The 20,565-nt window shown below is 31.4% G+C and overlaps 1 protein-coding gene across 1 annotated transcript; it reads right to left on the minus strand.

The window, feature by feature from the left end:
* Positions 1-1,091: 1,091 nt before the first annotated feature.
* LOC115950439 (chaperonin 60 subunit alpha 2, chloroplastic-like) lies at positions 1,092-2,707 on the minus strand. The gene is made up of 3 exons (XM_031067634.1): positions 2,662-2,707; positions 2,474-2,553; positions 1,092-1,379 (listed from the first exon to the last, which is right to left on the minus strand). The coding sequence occupies exons 1-3, from the start codon at positions 2,705-2,707 to the stop codon at positions 1,092-1,094; spliced, it is 414 nt and encodes a 137-aa protein (XP_030923494.1).
* Between the last annotated feature and the right edge of the window lie 17,858 nt (positions 2,708-20,565).

The following is a 20,565-nucleotide window of genomic DNA, read 5'->3' on the forward strand; positions in this document are numbered from 1 at the left end:
CAACTCACAAGTCACAAGCAAATTTATCTTAAGGATACAACAAAACTAGATTTCTTCAAATAAAAATCTTGCGGAATTCCGTGAATTTCTCTTTTTATGGTGTAAAATTGTAAAAAAAATATGAAGCCTATATTATAGACAATGAAGAGTAGCCTTTGAAAATGTAGTTTTGGAAAGTAAAAAATCACTTCGGTTGGTACAAGCTTTTAAATTCGTGTCTTGAATGTTACTAGCTGTTATTCTTACTAGTTTGTAACTTCATGCATATGCATGAATACACTTAAAAGTATACAATAAAATGTATAATATAATTCCTATATATATAATTGAAATACTATTGATAGTCATTTTTATAATTTGTTAACTTTTTAAAAAAATTTGTAAGGATATTATTAAGTATAAAATGTAAATTGTCCATTTTTTATTATTATTGTGAATAACTTTTTTTATACTATTCATTTATTCTAAACTCTTTGGTTTGTGTACTTAATAACTCACTTGGATGAATATTTATGATGTGGTCCCATATTTGATTCTAAAATTAAGAAATAAAACTCTTTAAAAATAAATAATTTAGGACACATGACGCAATTTTGGAACTCTAATTTAGAATTCTAATTTGAGTTTCTCTCAACTTTACCTATTATTATATGAGAAAATCAAAAATAGGTTTTGGAGATTTCTGAACAAAAGATCAAGGAAAAAGAATAAAGAAATTTCTTTAAGATACCCTCATCATTATTATAGCAATATTATACCAAGTCCAAAACAGAGTACCCAAAAACAAAACTGGGAAAAAAAGAAAAAAGAAAAAAAAAAGGAATCTTACATGTGTTGAGTGAGATTACAAAGACTAATAGGCTAACAGCTACTGGTTATGAAATCCCTTTCTTTATGTATGGCTTTTAATACTCTCACAATCCAAAAGTCAGATTGAAAGCTGACTTGTCCGGCCTCTCAGTTTCTAATCTCTAAAGCTTTTTGAATCATCATCTCAAGTAACCAAGAAAATTCAAATTGTTTGTTTCAAACCAATGTGACACATACAGGTCTTTCTCAGCTTTCAACTAGCTTTCCATCTAATCTTTTCTTTAAGGAGTTTTGATTGGAACATGAGGCATAGCTGGCTTAGGTTTCTTCATCTTTTCCACCAACACAACTTGAGTGATAAGAACTACACCAGCAATTGACACTGCATTTTGAAGTGCACACCTTGAAACCTGACAAGGATCTACAACTCCAGCACTGAGAAGATCTTCATATCTGCCTGTCATTGCATCGTATCCAGTTTGCCAATTACAAGTTCTAGTCTTCTCTACAAGAATTTCTCCATCGACACCTGCATTAGAAGCAATTGATTTTGCAGGTGCAAGGAGAACCTACAATTCAACATTAGCAATAGTTTCTATGATCAGGGCAGTAAATGTCCACAAATAAAAGGTCCTAAAAGATGTTAAAAAACCAAAAGATGAAAAATGAAAGTTGACAGTTTCAAATTTAAAGCATAATAATCTATATTTTACATTATCTGACTGAATTCTGAACTAGCAAACAAATAAAAAGTAAGAGTTCCCAGGAAACAATTTAAGAAAAGGGGAGGCCTCAGATGAGGGACAGGATCTTTCACTCACTGTCATTCACAGTAGCAAATATGCTTACTCTTTCTTACCAATTGCAGGTAGTATAACTGATGGGACTAACAAGACCTTCTTCCTTGGACGACCTCATCAAATATACCTGTCCACCTTAACACAACACGGACGAACACAGGCGAGTCATTTAATAAAAGCATTCAATACCTCAGACAGTTATCAATCAATTAGTAGACCGTTGGAACCTCATCAAACCCATATTCATGAGCCCTAAGGCGTTACAAAAAGGGCACTAAAGCCACAATTAAGGCCCTAACGGCTAGAAACCATGAAGTTGTATATATACACACTGATCATAGACAAGGAAGGTATACAGATTCACCTAAAAATATTCTCACATTGATATTCTGATATCTAGAACTTTCTTATTATTCTCAAAAGCTTCCATATATTGACTTTGGCATCGGAGCTGTTGTGGCAAGCACCACACCTGTGACCACCATTTCATGATGCATTATGATTGTTTACATTTCAATTGATTTTATATCACATAGAGAAGAAACTTTTTACTATAATTAATCTCTTCTTTGTTTTAATTGGAATTCTTACAATACATATATGTAAGTACATATATGTAATTGCAGGTACAAAACTATAGCCATGCTTAGCATGCCATCAATCTCATTGAAATTTATGTTAAATAAAGAATATAAGAAAATTGTGTTGTTTTAACCTTGCAATGGCAAAGACAAGATTTAATTCAATTATTCAAATTTCTTAATATTCTTCATTTAATGATAGTATATGTTCAAGAAATCATTGTATTTTTCTTTTGTAAACCATTATTACTATCTGAAATCAGTATGTAGCTATAACCCAACAATCCCAGTAGGCATGACTACAGCTTCAGTCCCACCAGCTACCATGGTTTCTGCCTCACCTTCTCTAATGTGGTTACCATCTAAAAATAAGCAGTAAAACTTACAAGAGACCACATATCAAATTGTCTTAAATAAGATATCATACATAACAATTACAATTAGGACATCTATTAGGCATTGAGGTAAACCTTCAACACTTACCTTTACAACTATGAGTTTAACAAAATCTTTCATTTCTTTCAATAAGTTCAATGATGTGATCCTTGTGGTTACATTGTCATGTAATAATCATTTTTTAATATGTGTTTATAGTCATGGCAAAAGTTATGGGGATATAGGAAGTATACAAATGAATAGAAGCATAGCTTTCCATTCTTGAATTATTTACAATAATATGAGAATTTCTTGAATAACTTGGGAGTAGTTGAAATGTTTGTAATTCAACTGTTTTCTGAATTACTATTTTCTCGAGTCTCTCATATAGGTTTTCAACGCATGATGTCTAAATCATTGTAGGCAATTATTTCAAGTTGCAATTGTTGTTGGTGGGGGAAATATCACCTCACAAGTAAGACCAAAAAACCCTTTCAAAGTGACAGAATTTTCAAAACTGCTTGTGGGGAAACTTCTTTCTATTTTGTTATTCTCCAAATTGCAAAAACAATTATTTGTCCCATGAAAGAAAAAGATTTTGATTTTCGTCTTTCCATGGTCCAAAACTTTTGCAGTTTAACTCTGTCTATTTTTATATCAAATTTCTCAAGAAGAGTTAATATTAGTATATATTCTAAAACCTTTACCATAAAAGAGTTTCTAGAAAATTTTACATTATAGATAATTTATTTGAAAGCTTGATTTATTTTTATTTTTTTAAAAGAAAACACTCTATGATCGGATCTAAAGGTTAGGTTGGGAGATAAAGAATTTTTTCCCAATATTTTTAGTATCTTTTGGTATTTTTTTCACCGTTCATCTGTTGATTACATTGAGTAAATCCTTTATCTGAATTGATCGAATATGCACATATTAATCCTTTCAGTTGTAAACATAACATCTATTTTCATGGTTGTTAGAATAATGTGGCCCAACATGATATTTTATGATGTCTCTATTATCAATAATTAATTATTCAAAATTTCTTGTGAAATTTTGCAATATTTTTATGATGTAAAATATTTTTAATATTGAAATATGTCTACTTGATATTGTAGACTAAGATTATGAATCATTTCATTATAGTCCTTGACTTGACCATATCTATCATGATGTAGCCTATTCTGAAAGGTACATTTGTTAGGACATATGTAATTCACTTGTTAGGAACATATGTCACTATTTTATGTAATTGGCTAATCTTTTGACAAAACGCACTTTACTTGTATTTGGCTAGATCTAGGATGTGTTTAATACTTTAAGAAATTTTGTTTCAAGATCAAGGGTTGAAGCCATGCAAGTTTGTCCAAGATTCAAGCTGAAAAGTGTCTGTCATTAAAGCTTGACAACTAGCCATCTATCAAGCTTAAAGAGATGTTTAGCCTTGTGGCTCGACAGCTGCTCGACAGATAGGGTATCTTTTGAGGTTTATGAAAAACAGAATTTCAGTTCTGTTTTGACTCTAATCCGTGATTATGTGTTTGGGATTTCTTTTCTCACAACCCTGGACATATAAAAAGATTATTTTAAGGGCCGTCAAAGTGTTCATAAGTTGCACAAGTGTTGAGCAAAGTTTGTTCAAGCAAATTGTGACCAGAGACACAGAATTTGCCCTCGTTCATCTTTCTTGTGAAGAAGTTGCTGTGTTTGTGCACTGTAAGGTTTTGTGACCAAGCATCTTCTTGATCTTCATTGTTGGGATGAACTGAAGAACTTTGCAGCTAACAACCTTCTCTAGTTGGTGATTGAAGTCGCATATTGGGATCCGCGCAATTGGTTAGTCACGTACTGGGAGCCGTGCATCAAAAGGAGAAATTGTCACTACAAAACAAGTCCAATTGAGTATTGGGGTAAGGGTTCAACTGTAAGTTAGTATAAGGTACTGTGATTCTTTTACTTGTAACCGCTTGTTGTAATAATAGTGGAATTTCAGGAGTGGTGACCTTAAAATCACCTGGTGGGGTTTTTGCCATGTAGGTTTTCCCCATTTGTAAACAAATCACCATGTCAATTTATTTTCTACTGCATACTTAGTTTATTGGTGATTTGTTTGTGCTTCCACGTGTTTGCATGTTAATTAACTTAATTAATTCACTTGGCTAAATTAATTGGTTAATTTATCACAAGGGGTTAATTTGTTTTTGGCCTATCAACATTGTTGGACCATGATGGAAAGGAGGTGCAAGTTAAAATTGCTCAGACTATGGAAGATAATAAGGGCTAGTCTTTCAATGGTTAGTGCATAATAATCTCGGAAGTTCTTTCATAATGAGATTCATACATGTTGAGTGTTGGCCTTAATAAATCTATCGTGTCATTGCCAGTAACTTGGCCTCCTATAAGAGGAGTTGTCATTATAGTGATTCTAGACATGAACGATAGATGAATTCATGCATTAGTATGGAGTTAAAAAAGTAATGACACGTTAATGAACTTCTTCATTAATGAATCTAATTAATGAAGTTATTTATTAATGAATGTAACATATCTGTTACATGAATTGTTATTACTATAGAAAGGATTTTATGGTTGGTCATTTCCTTTATGAATATTATAAATATTGTCAAGGCCACACTTGCAAGGGGTGTGAGAAGAGGAAATAAAGCTCTTATTAATCCTGACCAGCTGGGGAGAGCATCCTAATTGCTTGTGAGGTCCTTGAATAATATAATTTAGTATGTAAATTTCTCACATTTTATTGTTGATTTTTATTACATATGCAAATGATATAATTGTTAATTGATAGATGTATTATATTTGTTTCTCTTGAATTATTACTTTTTAAGTATAATTCCTACAAAGGTTAAATGGTTAATGTAACTTTATGAATCTATGAATCTGTTATTGCTACTGGGCTCTTTTATTATTTGCAAAGCAAATATTGTGTTTTATTTTTTGGCTACACAAAATGAGCTTTAGGATATGGTTTATCAGCAGCTCATTTTTGGAGTTATTTGGTAATACGCACATTGTCTTTTTTTCCTTTTATTTTTTCTTTTATAAGTACACAGATTGTCTATGTAGGCACATTGTTAGAGCAATAGTTCAGAAAATCAGCTTCACTCTAAGGCAGCAAGAACTAGAGCCAAAGTTAATAATACATGTACTCATTTGATTATAATTAACCACAGCAGTTTGCTTTAGGCTTATGACTTCTTTGAGATGAATTGGGTTGATGGGTTTGTAACCTGAAATGAATTTTAATGTTATGACATTTATACTACCATTAACTGTATTAATTGCAACAATAGTGTCTGATATGTTCTCCAATACCTTGGAATCAAAGATCAAAAGCTGTTATATAGGCGATCAACTAAACCTAAAAAGTTTGTGTCAATAGTTAAAAAAGTTAAGTTATTGAACAGATCAACATGAGGTTCAATTAAGATTCAATGTTTTACATTTATTTTCGTTTTGGTTGATTAATTGAACTGGTTTGTCTTACATTCTTGGGATCCGAATGGTTGCCCACTTTCTAATATTGTGAAGTGTTAGGGGACTGAAATAGGAGTTCAATGGACCTAATTAACCCCTAACATTAATTGTAAAGTGTTAATATTAATGGATGGAAACAATTAAATTCATTAAGAACCAATCGCAATACAAAATTCTATATGAATTTAACCATTTCACCATCAAATTCATGTATAATCATTTCAAAATTCTTAAACACATTATTATTATGTATTGTTATTTAATATGATACTATGAACCTTAAAAAATCATTTTATTATAAATAGTAAATGAAATGTTATAACACTATTTCAAAAAAAAAAAAAAAATTAAAAAATCTTCCTAATGACATATTGGTTGAAATATTTTCGAAAGTAGGCAAAGATTTGGCAACACTCCTGGGAAACATTAAGTTAAGGTATAAAAAACTATTTTCTCAATTTGTATTTACTTATTTATTTCCCTGTATAGAAATTATTCAGTCTATTAATTTAATTTTTTCCTTTTTCTTAATTAGTTGCAAACGCTTCAACAAGTTAACAGAAAACAAATTAGTCCTCCAACAAATTCAACTAACTCCATATTTCAATCACCCAACTCTACTACATGACAAAGAAAAAACTCTAATTTTTTCATGTTATGAAGCAGAAAATCCCCATGCGCTACTGATAGTGGGAAGCTACAAATACTTTTTGAATGAAGAAGTCGTTGAAGGAAAAAAATTAATTGAAAAAACTCTTCCATGTGGCAATTTTATTGCAGCTTATATTCAAGGAATCATGCTACTTTGTGAGCCAAATCCTGGAGGCATTGATAACCTTTTGGAAATTTTAAATGATGAACATGGGAAGCATTGGCTTCTAAATTGCCGAAAAATGCTTTGACTACTTGCTGTGGGAACCGCCCTGTATCAAATTCCAAACTTTCAAGCATGCCACAAAATTGGAATGGGACATTGGAACCGAGATGAACCTTATCCTTATGGTTATGAAGAATTTGTGGTTACGTGCAAAAGATGCTCAATTGACCTTGAAATGTTTAAGTTGGTGAATAAGCTTCTTTAATTCCCTTTTATTTTATTTTTTTCCCTCATTGTAGCATCACTTAAATAATAAGATGCAATATTATGTTTTTTTTATTAATTGTTTGTTAAGCTTTGCAAAAGTTTTACAATTATGATTTCCTTAATGGTTTGCCAAAAGGAATGAGACGTAACTACAAATTTTTGATAATCACAAGGATAAGGTTCATTACACTTTGAATTTTCCACAATTGATAATCATTCCTTTTGGCAAACCATTAAAGAAATCATAATTGTAAAACTTTTGCGAAGCTTAACAAACAATTAATAAAAAACAGAATATTGCATCTTATTATTTAAGTGATGCTACAATGAGGGAAAAATAAAATAAAATAAAAGAGAATTAAAGAAGCCTATTCACCAACTTAAACATTTCAAGGTCAATTGAGCATCTTTTGCATGTAACCACAAATTCTTCATAAACATAAGGATAAGGTTCATCTCGGTTCCAATGTCCCATTCCAATTTTGTGGCATGCTTGAAAGTTTGGAATTTGATACAGGGCGGTTCCCACAGCAAGTAGTCAAAGCATTTTTCGGCAATTTAGAAGCCAATGCTTCCCATGTTCATCATTTAAAATTTCCAAAAGGTTATCAATTCCTCCAGGATTTGATTCACAAAGTAGCATGATTCCATGAATATAAGCTGCAATAAAATTGCCACATTGAAGAGTTTTTTCAATTAATTTTTTTCCTTCAACGACTTCTTCATTCAAAAAGTATTTGTAGCTTCCCACTATCAGTAGCGCATGGGGATTTTCTGCTTCATAACATGAAAAAATTAGGGTCTTTTCTTTGTCATGTAGTAGAGTTGGGTGATTGAAATATGGAGTTAGTTGAATTTGTTGGAGGACTAATTTGTTTTCTATTAACTTGTTGAAGCGTTTGCAACTAATTAAGAAAAAGGAAAAAGTTAAATTAATAGACTGAATAATTTATATAGTGGGAAATAAATAAGTAGATACAAATTGAGAAAATAGTTTTTTATACCTTAACTTAATGTTTCCCAGGAGTGTTGCCGAATCTTTGCCTACTTTTGAAAAGATTTCAACCAATATGTAATTAGGAAGATTTTTTAAAGTATTCATTTTTTTTTTTTGAAATAGTGTTATAACATTTTGTTTACTATTTATAATAAAATGATTTTTTTTTAAAGTATCCATTTTTTTTCTTTATTTTCTTGATCCTAATTAGGGTTTCGATCAACTCAATACCTTTGCTGCTACTTTTGGTTAAAATATAATAAAGTATTGATTTTGATTATAGGTTGAGATCCTAATTAGGGTTTTGAATCTTTGTCATTGATATTACTTTTTGTTTTGATGCTTATACAATGTGGTAATAGATATAGTGTTCTATAGTTTTAAATCCTATTATTATGTTACTTGGAACATGAATGCAAAAACACACATGTATAGTTGAGTCTAATAGATATGTTTTGTTCAGTTTTCAATTTTGGGTTTTGATATATTAGGGAGTTAATTTGATGTAGGTTACTGTGGATGATACCCTATATACGACGGCAAGTACTTTCGAGGACTTGAATCTGTCAAAAGAACTGTTGAATGGTTTATATATTGAGATGAAATTCCAGAAGCCAAGTAAAATTCAAGCTATTAGTTTGCCCATGATTCTGACTCCTCCCCATAAGGATTTGATTGCCTAAGCGCATAATGGTTTTTCTATCAATTTAAGGATTTCGTTTTTAATTAGGTTTTTCTGTCAATTTAGGGATTTCAATTCCTAACCCATTTTTCTCTCTATTCATTTTTGTTGAAGTCAGGAAAACACTCATAGAAAATCAAATTCTACAAGTTTTGTAAGAAAGTGGAGATAGTATTGAAGAGCCTTTTAACCGTCAAAATCTAACAACAATCCTATAGGTTTTGCTTTACCTTCAAGTTTTGCTTTATTTTGCTATCTAGGGTTTTTAGCACATCTGATTAAGCTTAGCTTAATCATTTGTTGATTAAATAATTACTTGGGCACCTAAAACGTCAGCCTTCTTTGTCTACACTCAGTCCCCTGTTTTTTTTTTTTTTTTTCAAACCTTCTACCTCTTCTATACAAGTTCATGTATTTTTCGTTTTGGTTTGTCTCTGATTGTAAAATTTAGGAAGAAATTTTATCTTCTCAGTTGGGTTGTAGCTGTTGTTTTGTTTTATAGTAGAATTGTAGTGAAACTCCAGCAATTAAAGGGAACAAATTAGCACAACTTATTTGTCAACATTAGATTTGTTGTTTTGTATATTTTTCTACATTCTTATGCAGTGACCACATGACAATTCTTAAAGCTTTTGAAGGATAGAAGGATGCAAACTGTAATAAAAAGAATCCTATCACCTTGCAAATGACAGAGGATATGAGAATGCAATTTGTAGATCTATTTAGCATTGGCTTTGTAAACAAATTGATGAGTGCTAATGTAAGTTCTTTAAGATTTTCAAATTTTAAAGCATTTGATTTGCTGAAATCTTATAGTTACTAAAAACTTTCTCGTGCATCGCACGGGTTAGCGACTAGTTGTCCTCTATTTGCATTGTGTATTATATAAGGAAATAAACAGTGAGTGAGTGAGCTAGAAAGAGAGATTGTGACAGAATGAATGATTTATTGAATGAGATTTGAAAATTTCTTTTTGAAACGTTTGATATTGCATAATATTTTTTTTATGAGCACTTTTTGATCTTATTTTTCTCTTGTTCTTTTATTTGTTTTTTGTTTTGGAAGGAGAGAGACATAAAGGAATGCAAAAATATATATTTACTCTTGTTTTTAACAGAAGTAGATAACAGGAGACTAACAAAGCTTACCTCAGTGGGTAAAGTGACACTTTTTAAACTACAAGTAGGCAAAATGAACACTTTTTAAACCACAGATGGGCAAAATGATTTCAAGCCAAACCACAAGTGGTTTACCGCAATTACCCCTTATAAAAAAACTGGGTACTTACAGTTCTACAGTAAAAAAATGAGTATCTATAAAATTGAAATAGATGGTGCAAAGGATAAAGTAAGTGTAATCAATGATTATCGTTTGGTCAGTTGGAAGAATGATGAATTAAGGTATTTGTTACAAAATTCATGAAGCCGTGTTGTAGGTCTTGACGTTAAGAGTGTATATAACATAACCAACAAATAATACTAACCTGAAATGGATTAATGGACCGAATTGGACCAAATTGGATAAAAATGTCCGAATTGAACCGAATTAGATTAAAGTGGACCGAATGGACTGATGTACTGACCTGTATCGAATTAGACTAAACTTAACCGAAATGGACCAAATTGGACTGAAGTGGATCAAAATGGACCGAATTATACCAAATGGACCTAAATGGACCAAAATGAGTGTTTATTATCTCTCTCTTGAAGTTTATGACAAATGACATGTGATTCTCTAAGTAGAACTAGAACGGGACCCTTCAATCTGAACTTAGATATTACTTTAGCATATGGATATGAATACAATTATGGAATATGATTAATTTTAGGGAGAGTATAAACTAAAAATGAATAAATGGTCTTGCCTAAGCTATTTGTATTATATTTATTTTCTATTATAAATTACATTTAGGTTCAAGAATTTGTAAAATTATGGTAGTGAAAAGTAATGATTCTATCATGATTGGTACTTTTTTAATTGGACATGTCCTTTTGTTTTAAATATAAAATAACAAGTGGTAGTGGCCCTACACCCTAGTAAGTTTTAATCTCCACATTTTATTTAGTTAGTGGGTGATGTGACAGTCTCTGATTAAAACAAAAAGAGATTCCTTTTAAAAAAGTACTGGAGATAAGCTAAAAAAAAAATGCTGGGGATTATGGGATGAACAATGAGAGAATATAAGTAACTTTAATGATTTAGAGACAGAAGTGAATTTTCTATCTTTAAGACAATATTTTCCGCCACTTAATAGTTTGCTATATGGTCACAAGTCACAAGCAAATTTATCTCAAGGATACAACAAAACCAGATTTCTTCAAATAAAAATCTTGCAAAATTCCGTGAATTTCTCTTTTAATGGTGTAAAATTGTAAAAAAATATGAAGCCTATATTTATAGACAATGAAGAGTAGCCTTTGAAAATGTAGTTTTGGAAAGTAAAAAATCACTTCGGTTGGTACAAGCTTTTAAATTTGTGTCTTGAATGTTACTAGCTGTTATTCTTACTAGTTTGTAACCTCATGCATATGTATGGATACACTTAAAAATATATAATAAAATGCATAATATAATTGAAATACTATTGATAGTCATTTTTATATTTTGTTAACTTTTAAAAAAATTTGTAAGGATATTATTAAGTATAAAATGTAAATTGTCCATGTTTTTTTATTTATTATTATTGTGAATAACTTTTTTTATACGATTCATTTATTCTAAACTCTTTGGTTTTTGTACTTAATAATAACTCACTTGGATGAATATTTATGATGTGGTCCCACATTTGATTCTAAAATTAAGAAATAAAACTTTTTGAGAATAAATAATTTAGGACATATGGCACAAAATTGGAACTCTAATTTAGAATTCTAATTTTCTCTCAGTTTTACCTATTATTATATATATAGATTCCTTCATTTTCTCTGCAACAATGCAAAAGCTTTGGGAACTTTTGATTTAGTTACACATATTATTAATTAATGCAATCTTTTATGTGATAAAACCTCTACAATCAAAGGCCAGTGGCCTTAGGGCCAAGTGACACTCCCTTCTCGTGTGTTGGTCTGGTCAAGGCTCAAGATCCAGATTAAACTTCCTTGCTTTACTTAGGAAAAAGGAAACATCTAAAATCAAAGGACTCATTGTTTGTTAGGGATGAATTTGGATTAGAAAAGGTTGTTAATATATAAAATAATAAAGAGATCAAGAGACTATGCAATAAATCTAGCATTTTGACTCTCAAAATCTCAAATCACCTTAAAGGCTTAAACTAATTCGTCAATTACTTATTAAAGCACTTTAGTATCACAACTAGAGGACAAGATTGTTGGGAAAGAGCTTCATAAGCAAGGTTGAGTTGAAGTAATTAAGTCTAGCCTTTCACAAAAAAGAAAAGAAAAGTAGTCTAACTTGGTCAGTAGCAGTGTCAGCCCAAGAGTAGCATAGGTAAAAAAAACAAATGCAATAAAATTCAAACCCTTTGATAATAATTTTTATATTTCTTAGAAAATACATATAAAAAATATTTTAGGTGTCTAAAGATTAATATTTATAAATTTTGAAATTTTTTTTTTTTCCTTGTCCCCTTTGGTCTTATTCGGTCTATCTCAGTCCATTCAATCCACTCGGTCCAATTTGTTCCATTTCGGTCCTATTCGGTTCACTTTAGTCCACTTCGATTCTATTTGGTCCACTTCAGTTCTATTCAGTCCATTATCTCCACCTTAGTCCACTTCAGTCCTATTCGGTCCATTCAATCTAATTTGGTCTTATTCAATCCTATTCAATCCACTTCAGTCCTATTCGAGCCACTTTGGTCATATTCGGTCCAATTTGGTCTTATTCAGTCCTATTTAATCCACTTCAGTACACTTTGGATCTATTCTGCCCCATTCGGTCAACTTCGGTCTTATTCGGTCTATTATGTCCACTTTTGTCTTATTCGGTCCTAGTCAATCCACTTTAGTACTATTCGCTCCACTTTTCCTATTTAGCTCACTTTGGTCCCATTTGGTCCACTTCGGTCCATTCTGTCCACTTTGGTCTTAATTAGTCCAATTTGGTTCAATTCGGACCTATTTGGTCTTATTCGGTCCCTGTTGTCCACTTTGGTCTTATTTAGTTTAATTTGGTTCTATTCAGTCCTATTCATCCAACTTCAGTCATATTCGGTCCATTCTATCCACTTTTGTCTTATTCAATCATATTCAATTCACTTTAGTCCTATTCGGTCCACTTTAGTCCAATTCAGTCCACTTTAGTCCTTTTGGTCCACTTCAGTCCATTTTGTCCACTTTGGTCTTAATCAGTCCATTCGTTCCTATTTAGTTCACTTTGGTTCAATTCAGTCTTATTCAGTCCATTCTATCTACTTTGGTCTTATTTGCTCATATTCAATCCACTTTAGTTCTATTCAATCCAATTTAGTCCTATTCGACCCACTTTAGTCCTATTTGGTCCACATTATCCACTCCGGTCTTAATTGGTCCACTTTGGTCCTATCCTGTCCACTTCAGTAATTCTGTTCTATTCAATCCACTTTGGTCCATTTAGTCCAATTCAGTTCATTTTGGTCCACTTCGGTCCATTTGGTGCATTCGGTCCATTTTCGTGCATTTATATAATGGAAAAAGACAAGTTTGAGTTGAAAGCACCTATTTTAAATCCAAATTTATTAAAAAAAAATATATATATATATAGATCTCAAACTAGTAATATATAAAATCTTAGGCTAAATTTAACATAACATTTCAGTCCACTTCGGTTTAGTTAAATTTAAGTGGAAGCCTTTCTAAACATAAAGGCTATGAATATACAAATGTAATTTTTAGGACAGTATTGAGGGTGGTTTTTGCACATAGCCACGCGTCTTCTGCTGGAGGTGTGACTTTGCTAAACTCGGATTTGTTTTGGGGAGTCCAATCCGGAACTTGACATTGGGCTACATAGATCAATGGCTTTTGGTGCATTTTAAGCCTACAAAATAGATAAAACCCAAAGTCTTAAAATCATGATAATGGTTGAAATATAATATGTTTAGCATAATAGCTCTAATGAAATGATTAGTTGAACATCATTGTTATGTTTATTAAGTGATATCCAATATTAGAAAGTAATTAATTAAGTGTCATAAGTCCAATAATGGGATGAGTCCAATAGTCCATATCCAGCTGTGGTATAGTTCATGTCCAATATAATAAGGTATGTCTAGCAATGGTCTATGTACAAATAAGGTATGTCCAGCAATGTTTTATGTCCAAATCATATATGTCAATTGGTGGTATATGTCCAAATAATATATGTCCAGTGGTAGTTTATGTCCAAATAATATATGTCTAGCGGTGGTTCATGTCCAAATAATATTTATCCAACGGTGGTAGATCAATTTATTAATATGTATGTTCATTAATGAAGTATTAGTGAGACCATGTTTTATTAAATAGTGAGATGATATTAAAGTAACTTGTATCCAACGGTACAATAATAATGGGTTAACATATACTTAATAATGTAATTTCAAAAATGGAGAAAACATTGACTTGTCTCTTATGTTTCTGACTCCAGTGGTATAGCATTACTTTGTTCTTTATATGATTGTGGCTCCAACCATATAGCATTAGTGAGCTGATAACATTCCAATGACAGAATAATATGAGTACAACAATACAATGATAATAAATTAAAATATACTTAATAGTATAATTTTGGAGATAAAAATATAATGACTTATCTTCACAGTTTGTAGCTCCAGCCGTATAACAGCAGTGGACTTATAACATTTCAGCAGCATGATAAAATGAGTCCAGCGGTACAATATGATATTATGAGTCCTTTCATGGTAACTTCATGATTGAAGGGGAAAAATTGGTGCAACTGGAGGGAGAGAGAATATGTCCAGCCGTGTGCATAGGTTGGTTGAGTTAGTCTCCATTATCATGCACTTAAATGAAATTTCCCGTGATAATGCTCTTTTGGTTTTTTTAGTAAGATATAAGTGATATTGCCTTCCATGAAAAGGGCTTTTGTGACATGTTTTTGGAAGAGTGTTTGATATCTTTTAAGATATATGGAGATGGTAAAAAATATATATGTTTTGAGAGATATGGTATTTGTAATATGTATAGGAATTATGTATAGATACTTTATTGAATATGGATCTTGTATATAATTACTTAGTGAGACATGGAGTTTAAAGATATATGAGAAGTATGTATGGATATTTTGTGAGGAATGTGTTTGTAAAATATAGAAAAGTATGAGAGATATTGAGGTTAAATATAGTAAATACATGAGATTATAGTTGCTGCTGGAATGACTTTTGAGTTATGATAATGAGTTATGTTTCTTTCTAAGAGAAGAGATTTTGTAAGAGAGATGGAGAAGGATATTAGGATGTTTAGATATATGGCAGCAAAATGAATGAAGTTTAAGAATTTTATGGATGAGAGAGGGATGGATAGTAGTGTTGTAATATGTGTGTTATGTTGTTATCTATGAAGAGAGATTTTGTAAGGGAGATGGAGAAGTATGAAAATGTGCATGTGGCAGCAAAATGAATGAAGTTTCAGAATAAGGGGGTGAGAGAGGGATGGATGGTGTCTAATGGTGTGGTACTTGGTCCTCTTTATATAGAGCCAAGTATGTAACTAGATTAGAATTAGTTGAAGGGAAATTTAGCAAATAAGGAAAAGTCTTTTACAAAGTAAATGGTTTCATTAGTGGGTTTTTGGTTTTTACCTAAAAAAAGAAATTCTGAGCCTTTAATGCTGCTAGAGCTGTTGTTACAGCTGTCAGCTCTACAATAGTAGCTGCTGGATGATGTCATCTAAATGACATCTTCAGCTAGAGGAAAGTATTTAGAATTAAATTCATGGTTTGGCTAAAAATGGTAAGATAACCTTTATGGGATCCTTCTATTTCTAGTATTGCAACTGGAGTCTAAGGATCTTAACTTAAAATGGTATAAGTTCCTTTATAGGACCCTTGCTTCTTTGGGTATGGCAGTAAGCTGCCGGGATTGGGCATTAATGAGTTGATGATCTTACTTTTGGACATGTGTCAGTTGCCTAAGCTTCTGCTAGAGCTACTGCAATTGCTGTTGGAGCTACTGCAGCTTTTGCTGGAGCTGTTGCTATTTATGCTAGAGCTGTGCTATTTCTGTTGGAGCTGTTGTAGCTTCCGCTAGAACCATTGTTGGTATTTTTGGCTAAGTTTCCTTTTTTGAAAGATTATATGTTTAGTCCATATATAATTTTGGTAAGTAATAAACTAATTGGTTGATATTTGATGAAGTTTTAGAGCTGTAATTATGGTCTCTTTGTGTTTTAACCGAATCTTGGAGATCAAGGAGAGCATTTAATGCTAGATATGAGATACTAATATAGATTTAGCCATGTGCTTGGAATTGATTTAAATTAAAAAAAAATTATATAATTTATATGAAATAATATAATTACATTTTTAAACTTATATTATATGATGAACATTAATTTTTATGTAAAGAGAATGGGGAGTTTTATCATTTTAAGTGTTATGTGATATGAGAAGCTTACCAAATGTTACCTATTGCACACTAACCCGTCAGAGTTTAGGGAATTGGGAAAGACATGCTAAGCAACATGTTTTCCTTTATCAACTTTGAACCGCTAGAGCTTTATAGAACATACTTTTTGGCCTTCCAAACCACGACTCTCAAAATTCCTCCAATGAGACTCATAAGCTTGGATCATGAGCCGAAATGAGATTTTGTGAGATGAACTTGAACTATGGGCTTTGATGAGATAATATCGTCATGGGTTTTGGACCATGGGCTTCGGTGTCATTTTGTGAATATGGGCTCTTTTGGGCTTTAAAAGAGGTTTTTTTTTTCCAAAATCCATAATAATGTTAATGTGGTGCGGGTTGCTAATGAAATAAAGCCATGGCATGAAAAATTTGTCCTCAACAGACAGTGACTCATTTGCTTTAATGTCATCACTCTTGAATGAATTGTATAAGGCTGATTATACTTTCAAGCAACAAATATATATAATTTTTATTTAACTATCCAGTGCAACACACAGGATAGTGACTAGTATCATGAAAAGGTAGAAACGTAAACATCCTTCCTGATCATCTCCTCGAACACCGATGGAGGGAGGGAAAAAATATTACAACTGATATACTGTATACAACCTATTTATAAAAGCAAACTTAGTGAGAGTATGTGCAGCACAATATGCATCCCTTCTAACCCAACTAAATGCATAGGAAACAAATCTACAACTAAGCTCTATAGCAGTGCTTAACAGTACAGATATAGACCAATTTACATTAGACATGCTAGAATTCAAAGCATCAAAACAAGTTTTGGCATCTCTCACCGCGATGATCTTGTGAAATTCCTCAGCTTGTGCTAACTGTAAGGCCCAGAGTATGACCTTATAGCCCAGAGTATGACCTTATAGCTTCTGCCTACCACCCATTCTGACTTGAATCCCTTAAATGACATGCCGTATTATTGGTTTACATATTCCATGAATTATTAAAAACTTCATCAACCCAACTGTGGAATCTAAACATGAAAGTTAGAATTTTGGGGTGGTAAGTTCTTTGGGCTCCACAGACTGGGATGCGAGGTGGAAATGAAAATAAAATTTATTTACAACAAATATTTTATTTAAAAATTTTCTATCTTATAAAAAGAATTAATACAACAAATAATTACAAATTCATTTATCACAAAATTACACTATAATATGAGATTATGTAGGAGATCATGCCCTCCGCAATATTTCAGCTTTTCAAGCTCTCAAAAGTTTCTAGCTACTTTCAACCTTTTAGGACCCCCAACTAAAGTATGAACCTCACACTTATAAAGCAAGTAATACTTAAGTACTCTCGGAGTATGAAAAATGGTGCTCCCTCCTCTTATATTCATGGTTGGGTCCACTTGTTAAATTCTTGGTGTGGTCCATTATAAATGTGAGAGGAGGGAACACCATTTTATTTATACTCCGAGAGTACCTAAGAATTTTCCTATAAAGGATTCATCTATATTTTTTTCCCTCCAATTTAGTCTAAGTTTAAGTAGCCTAACATTTGCATGTTCCAAGTTTCAACTTGCAAGCATATATGAAATATCGCACAAGCATGCTGCATGCAACCATAAAATCAAACTTAATTTTGCACATGCAGTGGTTGAATTCCCTGTCAATTTGCAAAACTTGCGTAGATAATCCCTTCAAGTAAACACAAGGATTCCATTAGACTTCCAGTTTATTGGTCTCCCTAATTATGCTTCATTAACATTCACAGTTTTCTTTGAGAAAGAAATTTTAAGAATTCAATGTGTGCATGAATTATGATACACAAATTCAAGGTGGGAGTCGTGTTTTGGGGAATGGAACCTCACCTCATTAGATGTCACCAAACTTTTTCTTTGACAAGATTTCAGCTATTTATCCTTGTAGATTTCTAACCTATTAATGAGGCTTTAGAAGTAGGATCTCATTTGATTTCAAGAGCTTTTGAGTTTATTTGCATAACCCATATCTCATATCCCATAACTCAATTTTCAGTTTTTGAAAACTCCTAAAAGTTGTTTTCAGTTTTTATGATTCTAATTCAATTTTTTGAGTAATAAGTCATGAGAATTGAGATTAAAAAAAAAAGAAAAAGAACCAAACTAGCATTCTTAAGGTAGGGCCCACGAAATTTAGAAATTGAGTGATGAAAAGTGAGAATTGAGTGATGAAAAGTCATAAACCAAACATCCCCTAAGGTTCTCATTTCCCTTCTCTCATTGTCGTAATTACGGAATTATTTAAAAAAAAAAAATTCATTGATTGTGGTCCAACAAAACCAAACTAGGGGCAACACTAGGCAGTGTCCAGGGAATATTATATTTAATTTTTAAAAAAAAAATTTCCTTATTTAACCCTCCTATAATAAAAATTTGAATACTCTGAACCTAAATTTTTTAAAAGCCTAGCAAAAATAAGCTTGAATATGATTCTCTTAATAGCATCTAAGTCTTTTTTAAAACAAGAAAAAGCTCAAATACCAACCAATTTGATCTGAATTTTTTTTTTTTTTTTTTTTTTTTGGGGTGGTGGGGGGTGAACGTAAGCCCAACAACAAAAGTAAAAATTTGTTCATCTTAAATCTCGGGAAAAAGCTCATTTAGATCTTAACAAATTTAAAATAAACTAATAGATAAAAGTTTATTGTATTTAGATTTCGCTTGCAATTCAATTAATAACACTAATTAATATAATTATTGTATTTAGAAATAAGAGATGATTTCCAAGATTTAATCTTAGAAACAATAATTAGTATGCTCATTGTATTAAAAAATAATATGCCAAATGGACTTATAATTTATCTTTTATGAGAAATGCTATCTCCACAACATTTTCAAAACAAATCCTAAATGGTAGATTGTTACTTGCTTTTACTAACGAGCAAAACATAGCACTTTTCATCTTTTATTTTATTGATAATACATACTATAAACAAATTTGTAAAAAGGAAACCACGTAGATCATAAAATTCATTTTCTTATGGATCCACCTAAAAAAAAAAACTTGGAATTGCCACTAAACCAAACTAAACTTGACTTTAATCAAACCATAAAAGAACAAAAAAAAAAAAAAAAAACTAAATTTCATGGATCACTTTAAATAATCAACTTTCTTAAGTACACCTGTTCCTATTGCATGTAAAAAATAAAAAATTAAATTACATAGAAAGATAACTAAATTAAAAAAAAAAAAAATATATATATATATATATATTAACTAAAGAAGAATAAGTAAATATTATATGAAGTGCACTTCCATCTACTTAATGCTAGTAGCAGATTTAACACAAGAAATTTTCAAATTTGAGAATTGAGATTTGATAATGAGATTAAGAAGCAGAGACAAAGACAATCACATTCCAAACATTTTTTTTTTTTTTTAAATAATGGTGTGGCATACTAAACTATTAGACTAGCGTGTGAAAGAAATCAGATTCTATGAGTATGATGTGAATACAGTGAATTTTCTCATTGGGCCATTTTGGTCTAATTTTTATAATAAAAAACAAGTCAACCCATATGACTTGTGGGTTGATCCAATTTGGAAATTAAACGGGTTGGGTTGACTTATTTTTACCTTGGATAAAAAATCTCAGGTCAAATCAAGTGTTTTTCTTTAGGCTTGAGTTGAGTTAACGTGTCCAGGTCCAATTATGTTAGGTCTAGTTTTGTTCACGAGGATTTGGGAGTGAATCAACTTTAGCAATAACAGTTCGGGTGATCAAACCGAATAGAAATGGGTTCAAGCAGTTAGGTGCTTATTTGTAATTTTAAATATGAAAAAAGTTGTTACTTCATTACTTAGTTAGATACATAAGTAAAAAAAAAAAATTAATGGAAGTTAACAGATAACCACTAGTATTCAATCTTTTGGAAGAATAGCTCTCCCTTCCGAAAACACTCCCCTAAAATTTCTTTCTCCTCCCTTTAAGACAATTGCTTAAGCAAAATGCAAAATTCAAAAAAAAGAAGAAGTAATAATAATATTGTTATAATAATTTTAAAGAAATAAATAAAATCGCTTCAACTAGAAAATAACTATATGGCAACTGTGGTTAGGAAGAAACAAATACATCTTCTCTCAAAAGGTAACATTGAAAGCAGATTCAGCTGAACTTATCCATCAAACAATACCTTGCACGGCAATTCCACTTTCTAACGTCTAGAGACCACCTCA

Source organism: Quercus lobata, chromosome 6, assembly GCF_001633185.2.
Source record: "Quercus lobata isolate SW786 chromosome 6, ValleyOak3.0 Primary Assembly, whole genome shotgun sequence".
NCBI classification, from domain to species: domain Eukaryota; kingdom Viridiplantae; phylum Streptophyta; class Magnoliopsida; order Fagales; family Fagaceae; genus Quercus; species Quercus lobata.

Coding starts and splice junctions, on each gene's coding strand:
- LOC115950439 (XM_031067634.1), bottom strand. CDS start 2,707: ATGAAAGATTTTGTTAAACTCATAGTTGTAAAGGTAAGTGTTGAAG. Junction 2,554..2,661: donor TGTAAAGGTAAGTGTTGAAG/GTTTACCTCAAT, acceptor GCTTATTTTTAG/ATGGTAACCACATTAGAGAA. Junction 1,380..2,473: donor TAGTCATGCCTACTGGGATT/GTTGGGTTATAG, acceptor GTTGAATTGTAG/GTTCTCCTTGCACCTGCAAA.